Source organism: Haliotis asinina, chromosome 12 (assembly GCF_037392515.1).
Source record: "Haliotis asinina isolate JCU_RB_2024 chromosome 12, JCU_Hal_asi_v2, whole genome shotgun sequence".
Lineage (NCBI taxonomy): Eukaryota > Metazoa > Mollusca > Gastropoda > Lepetellida > Haliotidae > Haliotis > Haliotis asinina.
In genome coordinates this window covers 8,066,990-8,080,000 of record NC_090291.1, presented here as the reverse complement: position 1 = coordinate 8,080,000, position 13,011 = coordinate 8,066,990, and the positions used below count along the sequence as shown (strand labels likewise).

At 43.9% G+C, this 13,011-nt stretch overlaps 2 protein-coding genes across 2 annotated transcripts; both read left to right on the top strand.

Moving 5' to 3' along the window:
- Positions 1-217: 217 nt before the first annotated feature.
- LOC137257646 (uncharacterized) lies at positions 218-5,050 on the top strand. The gene is made up of 5 exons (XM_067794988.1): positions 218-350; positions 1,387-1,548; positions 2,494-2,615; positions 4,501-4,626; positions 4,829-5,050. The coding sequence occupies exons 1-5, from the start codon at positions 305-307 to the stop codon at positions 4,949-4,951; spliced, it is 579 nt and encodes a 192-aa protein (XP_067651089.1). The 5' UTR covers positions 218-304; the 3' UTR covers positions 4,952-5,050.
- A 2,172-nt stretch (positions 5,051-7,222) lies between these two features.
- On the top strand, positions 7,223-10,987 carry LOC137258722 (putative N-acetylmuramoyl-L-alanine amidase YrvJ). The gene is made up of 6 exons (XM_067796415.1): positions 7,223-7,314; positions 9,173-9,389; positions 9,664-9,727; positions 9,891-10,012; positions 10,438-10,563; positions 10,758-10,987. The coding sequence occupies exons 1-6, from the start codon at positions 7,223-7,225 to the stop codon at positions 10,878-10,880; spliced, it is 744 nt and encodes a 247-aa protein (XP_067652516.1). The 3' UTR covers positions 10,881-10,987.
- Positions 10,988-13,011: the final 2,024 nt, after the last annotated feature.

The window sequence follows — 13,011 nt, the reverse complement described above, 5'->3', positions numbered from 1 at the left end:
GGGATTAGTGGCTTAAAGTCTGTAGAATAGGAATTAGTGGGTTGTTTTAGTCTGTAGTATAGGGAATACTGTTTGATAGGCGATTTTGAAAGTGAATGGGTTAAAGTGAAAGTGAATTTGTAAATACTATCGCTTACTGTCTCTCGGGCAATGTTCTGTGCAGTCATGGTGTTGCTAGCTGGGAGTAGACTGTAGACTGCCTCACTCGGCATGGCCCATATACACAGTGTCTGGGAACCGACAGGTGGTGTTCAAGACTGTATCTGTACCTACATTGTAGTTGTACAACGTCATTGTGGGCGCCATGTTGTTACTGGTGTGTCTCTCAGCCTGTGTCGTCTTGGCTGCAGGTAAAATTCAGGATCTCACTAAGATTATCATAAGCCTCATCTATCGTTTATCGTACGTCTCCCAGCTGGAATACTGCCGAGTGCGACGTATATTTTTACACTGCCCTGCCTCTTCCTTTACCTCAACCCGTCCAGAATACACCCTACACGCCCTCTAGCCCAGCCCAAACCTTGCACGCCCTCTATCCCAAGCCACACCTTACACGCCCTCTACCTCAACCCACACCTTACACACGCTCTAGCTCAACCCACACCTTACACGCGCTCTAGCCAAAACCACACCTTACACGCCCTCTAGTCCAGCCTACACCTTACACGCCCTCTAGTCCAGCCTACACCTTACACGCCCTCTACCCCAGCCCACACCTATCACGCCTTCTACCCCAGCCTACACCTTACACGCCCCCTAGTCAAGGCCACACCTATCCCCCTCTAGCCCAGCCCACACCTTACACACCCTCTAGCCCAGCACAAGTGATGGTCTGGATTAGAATATTAATCTTCAGTAACCCATCCTTGTCGTAACAGGCAAGTAACGGAATCGAGTGGTTGACACGTCATCGATTCCCAACTGCGCAGGATTGTTCTGTTCAGACCCGATTATTTACAGACCGCCACCATATAGCTAGAATATTGCTGACTGCGGCGTAATACTAAAATCACTCACTTACCCACGACCCCACCCACAGCCCACACCTGACACGCCCACTACTCCACCCACAATCTACAACTTACACGCTCGGTCGTGAGTGCCGTCACCATTATATACATGTGTGTATTTTGTCATGTAAGTCCTGCTTAATACACCGGAAACCACCTGTTTTCGAAAAGTCCCCCTTTTTATGCAGTGAATACATCTACGAGTACATTTTTCCGTGTTGGAGCTTTCTGGGCCTACATTTTCGAAGCTCTCTTAGCGCTAAGATAGTTGTAAGTGCCATACATTAACATTAACGTACGGTCATCATAGCGCTAAGAGAGCTTCGAAAATCTAGGTCCAGGAGGTCATATTGTAATACCGAGCGTTGCGTGACAGGTGACAGCTGTACACAACACAATCACCCAACGTTCGGTCAGGTGGGAAAGTGTATCAGGAAATCCTGCTGCGCCTATGGCACGTATATCTCGTCCCTGTGTGCCGGGGATGACATGGGTTGCTGTTTCAAGGCTGATACTTGCAGTGGATCAACCAGCACAGGTACGTACTCACCCGTACATGTACACACTATCAACATGGATGCGTATGTCCATGTACACACTGTACACATGTACGTATACACTATCAACAAAGGTGCGTACACACCTGTTTCATGTACAGATTATCAACACGGGCTTGGTTCAATATATGTCCAAATGCACCGAAATTCTATCCCCTTTGTTTATGTAATGTATTCAGCAAACATTCGGTGTATCCCCTCTTATCATAACCCCCGCTCCGGGCAGGACCCTTAATGCTCAAACGCTATCAGTACCTGTCAGTTAACACCTCCCTACGTCGGCGAATCTTACGTATGTACATGTGCATGGGCCAGTGACCTTGCACAATGTGGCGTAATGGCCCTATGTATAAAAACAACCAGCCAGCGAGACAAACCAGCGAGACCTGCCACGGGAACCAAGCAAGAAAACCAGATCACTGACAGAAGTGGACGGATTGTGCGGCTAGTCGGGGTGTCGGCTAAGGCCGCTGTGTACACCGCTGTGTATACCACTGTTTACCACTGTGTATACCATTTCGATACCATCATTCAGTCAAACACTAATAAAACATGGCTGCAGCTGCCTTCAACTCTATCACTGACTCTTGTCTTCCCTGTCCCTTGTCCACCATCCAGAACTACCACCCGAGAACAACCGCAACGGACGCTCTTGGACATACATGTAGACACTAATAACATAACCAGGTACACCTGTACATGTACAGGCTATTAACACAAGTGCCTACACATCTGTACCTGTACAGAGTAGTAACATGTTTGGAGAGAGGGGAACCTGGTGTTAGTATAAATCTGCTGCGCTATACCAAGCAAGACGCTATCTCATTTGAAGGGGGAGACGGTCTACACTGTACAGGAAGAGGAGCTACCCGGTGTTAGTATAAATCTGTTGTAATGTACCCAGTAAGACGTCATCTCATTTACAGGGGGCCTAGACTGTCCCGGGGGTCACCGGTACTCCGCCCGTGGCACGGCCTATTACCCCGCCGACAACCCGCTGGAGGGAGGTTTCGTGGACATGAGGGGGGCAAGACTCAGGACGCTTCAGGTAAGTAATCTGAAAATATAAACTGTCTTGCTGGGGTATCACCATAACTTACAAAGATATTCTTCCAAACTTTCAGATGACCTGCGATTTCGTCTAACCAATGTTAGAAGATTGCACCGCTGTTGCAGACGTTGCCTTGTGTCTGAGTTAAATGATCCTTCGGGACCTCAAACCAAGAGCCTTGAGACTGTTACGCACGTGTTTGATGACATATGCATGTCCCCCGGAGTTGCTTCAAATGAGTGCTCGTAGCGAAGCGTTCCCGCCTCGCGTACAGGAACAGATAGCGATCTTTCCCTGGAGTTATCTGACTGGTCAGTCCCGGACCTTGGTCGATCGTAGACAGCGCCTGTTTGCTGGTGTTCCTGATGCCCACTGTCCACTGATGATGGTAACCATCGACCGATGGCCTTGAAGACATGCCATGCAGCTGCATGCATACCCGCTATCTGCTATAATCTCAGTCCTAAGGAAAGTCTTCTCGCCATGTCAGCATGTATGGAAGAAACAGACATTCACAAGTGTTATACCCTTGAGCAGCCAGACAGAGATGTTGACTTTCATGGGGAGCACGCTTCATATGCATATGGGCTAGCAAATCCTTTCAAACTGAAACCTTGGTTTTCAATTCCTGAAATATGCTGCTAAACAATGTCATCGTTGACAAATCATCATCATCGATAGCTACATCGCTGTGATGAAATATATTAAGGGGTGCTTAATTCTGTCTCATGTGTACATAGGCGACTATGCTTGTCGTAAGAGGCGACTAACGGGATCGGGTGGTCAGGCTCACTGACTTGGTTGACATCGGTTCCCAATTGCGCAGATCGATGCTCATGTTGTTGATCACTGGATTGTCTGGTCCAGACTCGATTATTTACTGACCGCCGCCATATAGCTGGACTATTTCTGAGTGCGGCGTAAAACTAAACTCACTCACTCATGTGCACATGATGAGGTCAACAGACTGAGCTTAATGACCGTAGCAATGATTACATTGAAGTAACAGAAGTACTGAACATAGCATTATGTGACCGATGATGGCACGACTACACCGACACCGGTGTCCAATAGTGCAACATATTACAGGCATCAACCCGGGGAACTGGGGGCGCGTTTAGTTCAGCGGTGAACCGCTTGGTTGTGAAACAACATGTCAATCGATCCGCCCCAAGATTACGTTTGCTCCGAAAGCGTCATGCAAATGGATAGATTTGGTGGAGGCTTATATGTATACATAAATATACTGTTAAAAAGTTCTTTAACATAATTAGGTATTGCAAAAGAGTTCAAAGATATTTAAGTAGATAGGGTGTAGGGACATAACGCAAAGGGCTATTGAGAAGATCTGTATGAAAGTGAACCAGTACCATTTTAAACGTCAACGTTCGAACGGCGTTTTAAGCACATCGCCAAAGGCATGTCTCTAGAACAGCACGTGCAGTTGTGATTCTTCACATTCGACGTGTTATGGCGTCCATGAGTCGCTGTTGTGAAACATAGATTCTGGCACGCGGTGGCCACACACGGTACTGGCCTTCTCCTTCTGAGACTTGTGAACCGTGGACATTTAGGGAAACCACCAATCGTGTGATTCATTTGTAACCACGAACTTGTTAACTTTCTTCGTATTTTAAATCAATCTATGCATTAATATTGTTAGGTTTTATTCACTTTCAAGTCGATGCCAAAGAGCGTTTTTCGCACAGCGTGCGTTCAAAACGTTTCCTTGTTTCTTCCATACGCGTTTCTGTTTTTCAAGTGTTTAGTATAATGACGTCAGTATACATACTGAACACGGCCTGATAAGAGTCATGGAAAGTGCAAGGACAATTTCAGTGAGAGTGAATCTCAAACGCCTGCTGTTTTGTTTCTATTTCAGCAATTTTTGGCTGGTAGTGCGAGCTATGTGAGCGTTGCCATGGACAACCACGCCGGCATTGCTTACGGCACCACCATCTGTATCCCCGAAATGAACCAGAGATACAACAAGCACATTGTCTTTAAGGTGAGTCAGGTAACTTTAACCACCTGTATTACAGGTGTGTCATATACACCGTCACAGATAGGAATGTGTGTGTGCATTATTTTCAAGTATGGATGACCTTCAGCCCCGCTATAAAGTATCGACCCACAGCTACGCACATTTAGGGTTGTTTAGCATGTGTGATACTCATATTTATGACGTAAAGATGTTTCTTTTTACGAAGGTCGTGGACACGGGGTCAGCGTTCTACGGTAAAGGTCACAGCCGTATTGACATCTGCGTCAGCTCCCAGGCCAATTCGTATGACGCTACCATCAACGGCCATCTCACGCTTGTTTTTCCTTGACCTTCACGTGTTTGATACAGGACGATGGGAAAAAAAGACCCACTCTTCACAGCAACACGTATTTCTTCTGCCATAATAAACAGAAACAATGCATCATGCTACAGTGTTATTATTGACTACCCACGTGGTCACTAAAACACGGGCAGATCATAAGACAATGTTACCTCAACTTTGAGAAACTGAAGAAGGGCGCCTTGTCCAGGGTTGACATTAAAATGCAGCAGCAGGTGATTCGATAATATAACAGATGACACAACAGCAGATGACACAACAGCAGGTGGCACAATAACAGATAACAGACTCGATAACAGGTGACCTGATAACAGGTGGCATGATAACAGGCTACATGATAACAACTGACACAATAACATATGCTACAAAAAACAAAAACAGATGAGATGATAACAGATTACACAATATCAGTTAGCATGGTAACAAGTGATAATGATGACTTACAGGAGGTGGATTGGGAAAACAGCTAACAGGAGACGGGGCAGGATAACGGCTTACAGGAGACAGAGCGGGATAACAGCTTACAGGAGACGGAGTGTTATATCTGCTTACAGGAGATGGAGTTGATGACGACTTACAGAAGACGGTGTGGGATAACGGTTTACAGGAGACGCATTAGTTGGGTCATTCCTTCGGGATAATCTCTCTCTCTCTCCATCTATCTATCTCTTCTGTTACCATGAAGTGGTTTTTCAAGGATTCTGACCGACCTAAAGTTGTTTTGTTATTTTCGTACAGACAACAATGACACCGTTTTCCTAGTGTATAAAGATGAAATGTATTCGTTGGAATCACTGAACATATATTTTTTTTGCTACTGAAACCAAATTCTTTGATAAACATTTTATGGTTGTTCTGTCAAATAATGGAGATGTTTGAGGCAAACCGGACTTGAAAACAACAGAGTGGGACAGAAGCTGTGGCCGCTTCTGCTGCTGAAGTTGCTTAGATCTCCTGAATGTCTTTTTTCGAATTTGACGGGACAAGCCATGAGCCGGAACATATTGTTTAGAGCATACGGGACAGGGATGCATGTCCACAAGTCGGCAGTCCTAATACAAATAACGCATTTTAACCTTTTGTCTCTATTTAGAAATCTGTTTTCGTTTGCTTTGTTGTCACTTCTTCAGTGATGTATTCCCTATGGAAGACACTTTTTCTCTTTCAACTTGGTTTAGTCTATTAAACGACTTGTTGGGTGGGAGATGTGAGCGCAAACATGTCTGTAGAAAGGGGCAGGTCCGTCTTCCCCCCTTGCTTTTCGTAATAGTGATTACAGAAGAGGGTCTAAGCTTGGTGTCCTCGTCGGGGAAGAGTATCTAATAAAGCTCTGATACGGTTAAAGGAGGTTTGGGTTTTTCAGTAATCTCTGCCGTCATGAAGATGGTAAGGACTTGAAACTGTACCAGCTTGTCAACCACCTCTCCGACACGCTGTATAGCTTGCACTAGGCCAGAGTGATTCTTCCTCAGAATATCACGGTGAACGGCTTCCATCTTCAAGATACAATAGGGAGAGAGACCTGGATGTCGTCTGTGTTTTCAGGGATGAAAGTGATGCATGATCCGAAATGAAGGGGGTTTATAGTTAAAATGGAAACCGGAGCAAACCAGTTGATGTATCTGTATTCCATTATGTCTTCCGGTTGCTATGCACCTGATCTAAAAATACACACATGACCGTGAGGTCAGTTCAAGGTCATTACCTTCTGAGAAATGAGGTCACTCAGTTGCTTGATGACGTCATGTTTGGTCTATTTGAGCCCCTATATAACACATACTTGAGCGATTGACGCAGGCTGTGGTCAACAACAGGCGTTACTGGGAACTGTTTGTAAATCCATCTGTCGGTAAAGGTTATCAAGGTTGTATAGCTGTTCGTGGTCCAGAGTTTAGTGGTGTTTTTTCAACAATCCTAATAATTCCTGAAGGAGAGGAAACGCAACGCATCTCATAACTGAACGGTATTGCGAGGTTTGAAACATTTCTTGAATCAAACAATTGTCGTTGACGGCTCGTTGGTTAGAAAGACTTAGTTTCTCTGAAAGGCTTACTCTAATGTCATTAACTGAGTGAGACGGGCACACACCTGAACAATTGTTGGTTAGAAATGCTGTCAGTTAGTTTCTCGGAAAGGCGTTCTCTAATGTCATTAATTGAGTGAGACAGACACACACATGAACAATTGTTGGTTAGAAATGCTGCCAGTTAGTTTCTCGGAAAGGCTTTCTTCAATGTGTTTGGTGAAAAACACCTGTAAATGACGTCAACTGCTGCAATACTTGGATCTACCTTCCCGTGTCAGCCTGGAGATAAGAACAGTTGTCCTGCTGACGTGGGCGGTGTAGACAGGTAGGTTGTCAGACCTCGCTATCAGCCAACTACGCAACATATTTTAGTTTTTAGTTTCATAGTTTTCAAATAATCGAAACATTCTATCTCTGTATTGTCCAGGTTGTTGGATTTCTGTTAACGCTCATGCATGTTGTTGTACATTTGTTAAAACATATTTATCTTATCCAACGACACGTGTTTTTCACCTATCAACAATTGTCCTATCGTGAACAGAGATAAGCTGTTTTACAAGAAAAAATGTGTTCCGCTTGTCATGCAATGTGTTATTGACCGCAGTCTAAAACAAATGTTCAAAAAGTGCCGACATTCAAATACCTTATGTTCAGAATAAGGTAGTTCACCTTATGTCAATGTAAACATGGTAACCATACTGAACACGGCCCTTTGTCGCTGTTAGCCTGGATATCAATGTAAGTATTTTATAGGGTCCACGCATGAATCTGTACATGTAGGCAAATAGTAAGTTTTTCTCCTTCATGGGTACGTGTCATTATGCCATGCCGACTGACAAATATTCCATTCACTCTGGGACTATTACCATGAATATCCACCTATTTGAAACGACCATGTTCCATTCTTGGTTATCAACTGCTGGACAAGTGCATGTTCCATTGTTGGTTGCCGAATGTTTGACACGTGCATGTTCCTTTGTTTTTGGTGTGTCTTCCATTTTTGGATTATCAGCTGTTTGACACGTTTATCCAGCCTTCTCGGCTGGTTGTTTGTTCATGTGTCACATTCGTCCAAAAAGACCCGGAACATGTTCCTGTCAGGACGATACCCGCTATCCGCTACTTCCGGCATCTTCACATGGACCATCAGGGACCATTCAGAATTTTATGGCTAGGGGAGGTGATAACAATTTTTTATGGAGAAGCGTGTACAATATGAGTGACCCCCACCATGTATAAAATGAAAATATCAGCTCCACATTGGTGCTACAGCACGCATGAGCAGACACTCATGGAGATCAGGATCAACGAACTGTGAAGTGGTCCTTAACAAGAATCTCACTTCGTCAGTGTCATGCAGAAATACTGGTGAAGTCGTACAACACATAAAATTCCTTGGCTGTTCACCAGAACCGTTTCGGTGAATATGGAGATAGACAAGGAGGTAATTACAACAGTGACCACGTGGTATTTGCCATGATAAGACCAAACCTAGTCCAGGTGATCTGAGGTGTGGTCGACAGCGAGATAATGTCCGTGTGTTAGATATGATCACAGGCAAACCGTAGCGCAAATGGGATTGCGCAGCGTCGAGAAAATGAACAGTCTTCATATATGCAAGCAAAGAGAGCAAAGGTTGGCAAACGCACATCCCTCGCTTCGGTTCAAACTTTTTTTTCATGTCCAAATAAAATATCGCCACCATCAAAGGTACACACCCATTTCCTCACTAGGTTGTGCTTTCAAATTTCCAAACCCATATTTAATAATTACTCACGTGAAGTATGTTTTATTCAACATTTTAAGAGCCACTCGTGGTATTCAGATCGTTCTTTGCCTCCATTACCCCTGCCAGCTTCCGGTTCAACGGAGTGAAGGAACAGGTTATTATTCCGTGTGGAATACTGAAGATGTAGCAATATGTACGTGTTGTCGTGCAGATATGTCCTTGAAACATTACTTTTGAATACAATCATGGTGTGACTCGAAAAATATCAATGAAGAAATGCTGTGGTGTGAGTCAGTGGTTTTCATATACGTTTCCAAAATTATGAACACCTCTCAAGTTTAACTCTGGTATTCATGTCCTTGGTAAGAGCAACGTGTGCCAAGTACAACATGGCAGATAATTGAACTCGCTTGTAAACAAAGCCCAGATATCAAGGAGAATGTTTCATTTTCAGATTCAAAATGATGATGACTTTAGTCGCTGTAGCCGCCTTGGCAACGAATCTACATGTAGCTGGTGCTGCCCAGTGCGCATGCGCTACAGGGAATGTCCACGTCCGGTCAGGTGTAGGGACGAGTCATGCAATACTCGGTACCCTGAGCAGCGGAAGTTGTGTCACGTATGAAGGCGACAAGAGCAGCGGCTGGGTGCACGTGGACTACCAAGGCAGGGTAGGCAGTTGACCTGCGTTTCATGTGTCGGGGGCACTTGGACTATCGATCTTCTGGTATCGTTCAGTAACCATCAACTAGCCAAGTCCATAGAGGTGATTTACTCCACTTAAACGTGAAAAAAAAGAAGATAAGTGACATTATTGCATATGTTTTTTTCACACTAGGTCTATATATAAAGATTAAGTAACACAAAAACTGTCTCCCAACAGCTCCAGCCTTCTACATCTGGTGTGTTCATCTACTGCCTCTGATTGTCTGGTATTTGTTACAGAGCGGATGGATCGCGGGAAATTATGTGAACATTCAGACTTGCTCGGGGGGTTCCGTCACCTCAGGTAAACATCGTTGTTCCAAGTGATGCCATGAGTGATGCTCACTTGGCTGTCAGCTTTGTTTTCCTCATTATCATTTCGACCTGGACTGTCCCGGTAGTATGGGATCTTGGTGTTATTATAAATCTTTTGTGATGTACCCAGTAAGACGTCATCTCATTTGAAGGGGGCCTAGACTGTGCCGGGGGTCACCGGTACTCCGCCCGTGGTACGGCCTACTATCCCGCCGACAACCCGCTGGAGGGAGGTTTCGTGGACATGAGGGGGGCAAGACTCAGGACGCTTCAGGTAAGGATATGGTGCCTCGAAGACTCTAGATTAATGTACTTTGAAGGGCATTCCTGGAGGCATATTTAAGTATCTCAGTGCTAGTTTACCGATCGTACGTTTAACTCAAACGGCTGGGAGCACTTCTGCTGAATGGGGATACTTGACAGGTGCGTATGAAAACGGTATTTTTCTTGACATCAGCGCCCAGTGCACTGTAACACGATCTCATCCGCCAGAGCACCGTAACACGATCTGTATGACCACTACCTCGTTCCGTGCACTGCAACACGATCTCTAATACCACTACCTCGTCGTCCTGTTCACCGTAACACGATCTGCATGACCACTGCGTTATCGTCCAGTGCACCGTACCACGATCTGTATGACCACATACCCGACAGATTGAATGTACGATTTTCAAGGGTACAACTGTTTTGTTCCAGCAATTTTTGGCTGGTAGTGCGAGCTATGTGAGCGTTGCCATGGACAACCACGCCGGCATTGCCTACGGCACCACCATCTGTATCCCCGAAATGAACCAGAGATACAACAAGCACATTGTCTTTAAGGTGGGTCAGGTAACTCTCACCACCTGTATTACACGTGTGTCATTTACACCGTCACAGATAGGATTGTGTGTGTATATTATTTTCACTTATGGATATCTCACCCTTCCGCCCCGCTATAAAGTAACGACCCTCAGCTATAGATAGTTAGGATTGTTTAACATATTTATGATGTATCTATGTTTCTTTCTCCGAAGGTCGTGGACACGGGGTCAGCGTTCTACGGTAAAGGTCACAGCCGTATTGACATCTGCGTCAGCTCCCAGGCTAACTCGTATGACGCTACCATCAACGGCCATCTCACCCTTGTCTTTCCCTGACCTTCACGTCACATCCGGTCAACCTAGTGCTATGTATATCCCCCACCTCAATAAAGACCCCATTTGACTTGAATTATTCACATTCAAGGTCGTGTCACGGCGCTTAACTTGAGGCGGGTACTCTTTTCTTCCGAGTCCTGGGTTCGAGTCAAACCCCTGGTTGGTGGCTAGATCTTGATGAACGTGAAATCCCCTGGTGGTTCTCTCTCTCTCTCTCTCTCTCTCTCTCTCTCCCTCTCTCTCTCTCTCTCACACACTCACACACACTCATGAGGGTCTCTCTCTCACACACACACACACACAAACACACACACACACACACACACACACACACACACACACACACACACACACACACACACACAAACAAACAAAAACAACAAACCCACACACACTCATGAGGGTCTGCCCCCGGGGCTATGTATCTTCGACGTAGCCGATTGCTGGTTCTCCCTGCAAAGTTTGTGTAGGTTCCTCTGGGGCTACCAGGTCGGCACTGGTTCAAGGTATGGCGTGTGGATGTTTTGCAGACTGTTTGTACCTTCTGATGCAACGATCAAATGCCCTCAAAGGTAGAGGTTGGGAGGAGGAAGCTTCATCTGTCGTTGCGACTCTTTGCATGAGATCTGTTAGGGTGTTTCCAAAGTGCCAATATTAACTGCCTTACGTTTAACGTGATTTCTCACTTTTGCCATGTCTGAATGTTTACATTTTTTGTAAATACCAAAATTCCATATAAAGTGGACAGAGGGTTTTAGCAATGTAGAATCTATACTTTATTTAGGGCTTTAGCACTGCAGAATCTATACTTTATTTAGGGCTTTAGCACTGCAGAATCTATACTTTATTTAGCGCCTTAACACTGCAGAATCTATACTTTATTTAGCACTGCAGAATCTATACTTTATTTAGGGCTTTAGCACTGCAGAATCTATACTTTCTTTAGCACTTCAGAATCTCTTCTTTATTTAGCACTGCAGAATCTATACTTTATTTAGCACTGCAGAATCTCTACTTTATTTAGGGCTTTAGCACTGCAGAGTCTATACTTTATTTAGCACTGCAGAATCTATACTTTATTTAGGGCCTTAACACTGCAGAATCTATACTTTATTTAGCACTGCAGAATCTATACTTTATTTAGGCCTTTAGCACTGCAGAATCTATACTTTATTTAGCACTGCAGAATCTCTACTTTATTTAGCACTGCAGAATCTATACTTTATTTAGCACTGCAGAATCTATACTTTATTTAGGGCTTTAGCACTGCAGAATCTCTACTTTATTTAGCACTGCAGAATCTATACTTTATTTAGGGCTTTAGCACTGCAGAATCTATACTTTATTTAGCACTGCAGAATCTATACTTTATTTAGCGCCTTAACACTGCAGAATCTATACTTTATTTAGGGCTTTAGAACTGCAAAATCTATACTTTATTTAGCACTGCAGAATGTATACTTTATTTAGGGCTTTAGCACTGCAGAATCTATACTTTATGTAGCACTGCAGAATCTATACTTTATTTAGGGCTTTAGCACTGCAGAGTCTATACTTTATTTAGCACTGCAGAATCTATACTTTATTTAGCGCCTTAACACTGCAGAATCTATATTTTATTTATCACTGCAGAATCTATACTTTATTTAGGCCTTTAGCACTGCAGAGTCTATACTTTATTTAGCACTGCAGAATCTATACTTTATTTAGCACTGCAGAATCTATACTTCATTTAGGGCTTTAGCACTGCAAAATCTATACTTTATTTAGCACAGCAGAATGTACACTTTATTTAGGGTTTTAGCACTGCAGAATCTATACTTTATTAGCACTGCAGAATCTATACTTTATTTAGGGCTTTAGCACTGCAGAATCTCTACTTTATTTAGCACTTCAGAATCTATACTTTATTTAGCACTGCAGAATCTATACTTTATTTAGCACTGCAGAATCTATACTTTATTTAGGGCTTTTGCACTGCAGAATCTATACTTTATTTAGCACTGCAGAATCTATACTTTATTTAGCACTGCAGAATCTGAACTTTATTTAGGGCTTTAGCACTGCAGAATCTAAACTTTATTCAGGACTTGAGCACTGCAGAATCTATACTTTATTTAGGGCTTTAGCA

Excerpts from the sequence above, each read along its gene's own strand:
- LOC137257646 (XM_067794988.1), top strand. The coding sequence starts at position 305 with ATGTTGTTACTGGTGTGTCTCTCAGCCTGTGTCGTCTTGGCTGCAG. Across the intron at positions 351-1,386 it reads CTGTGTCGTCTTGGCTGCAG|GTGACAGCTGTACACAACAC; the intron begins GTAAAATTCAGG and ends GTTGCGTGACAG. Across the intron at positions 1,549-2,493 it reads CAGTGGATCAACCAGCACAG|GGGGCCTAGACTGTCCCGGG; the intron begins GTACGTACTCAC and ends TCTCATTTACAG.
- LOC137258722 (XM_067796415.1), top strand. The coding sequence starts at position 7,223 with ATGACGTCAACTGCTGCAATACTTGGATCTACCTTCCCGTGTCAGCCT. Across the intron at positions 7,315-9,172 it reads GACGTGGGCGGTGTAGACAG|ATTCAAAATGATGATGACTT; the intron begins GTAGGTTGTCAG and ends TTTCATTTTCAG. Across the intron at positions 10,564-10,757 it reads ACAAGCACATTGTCTTTAAG|GTCGTGGACACGGGGTCAGC; the intron begins GTGGGTCAGGTA and ends CTTTCTCCGAAG.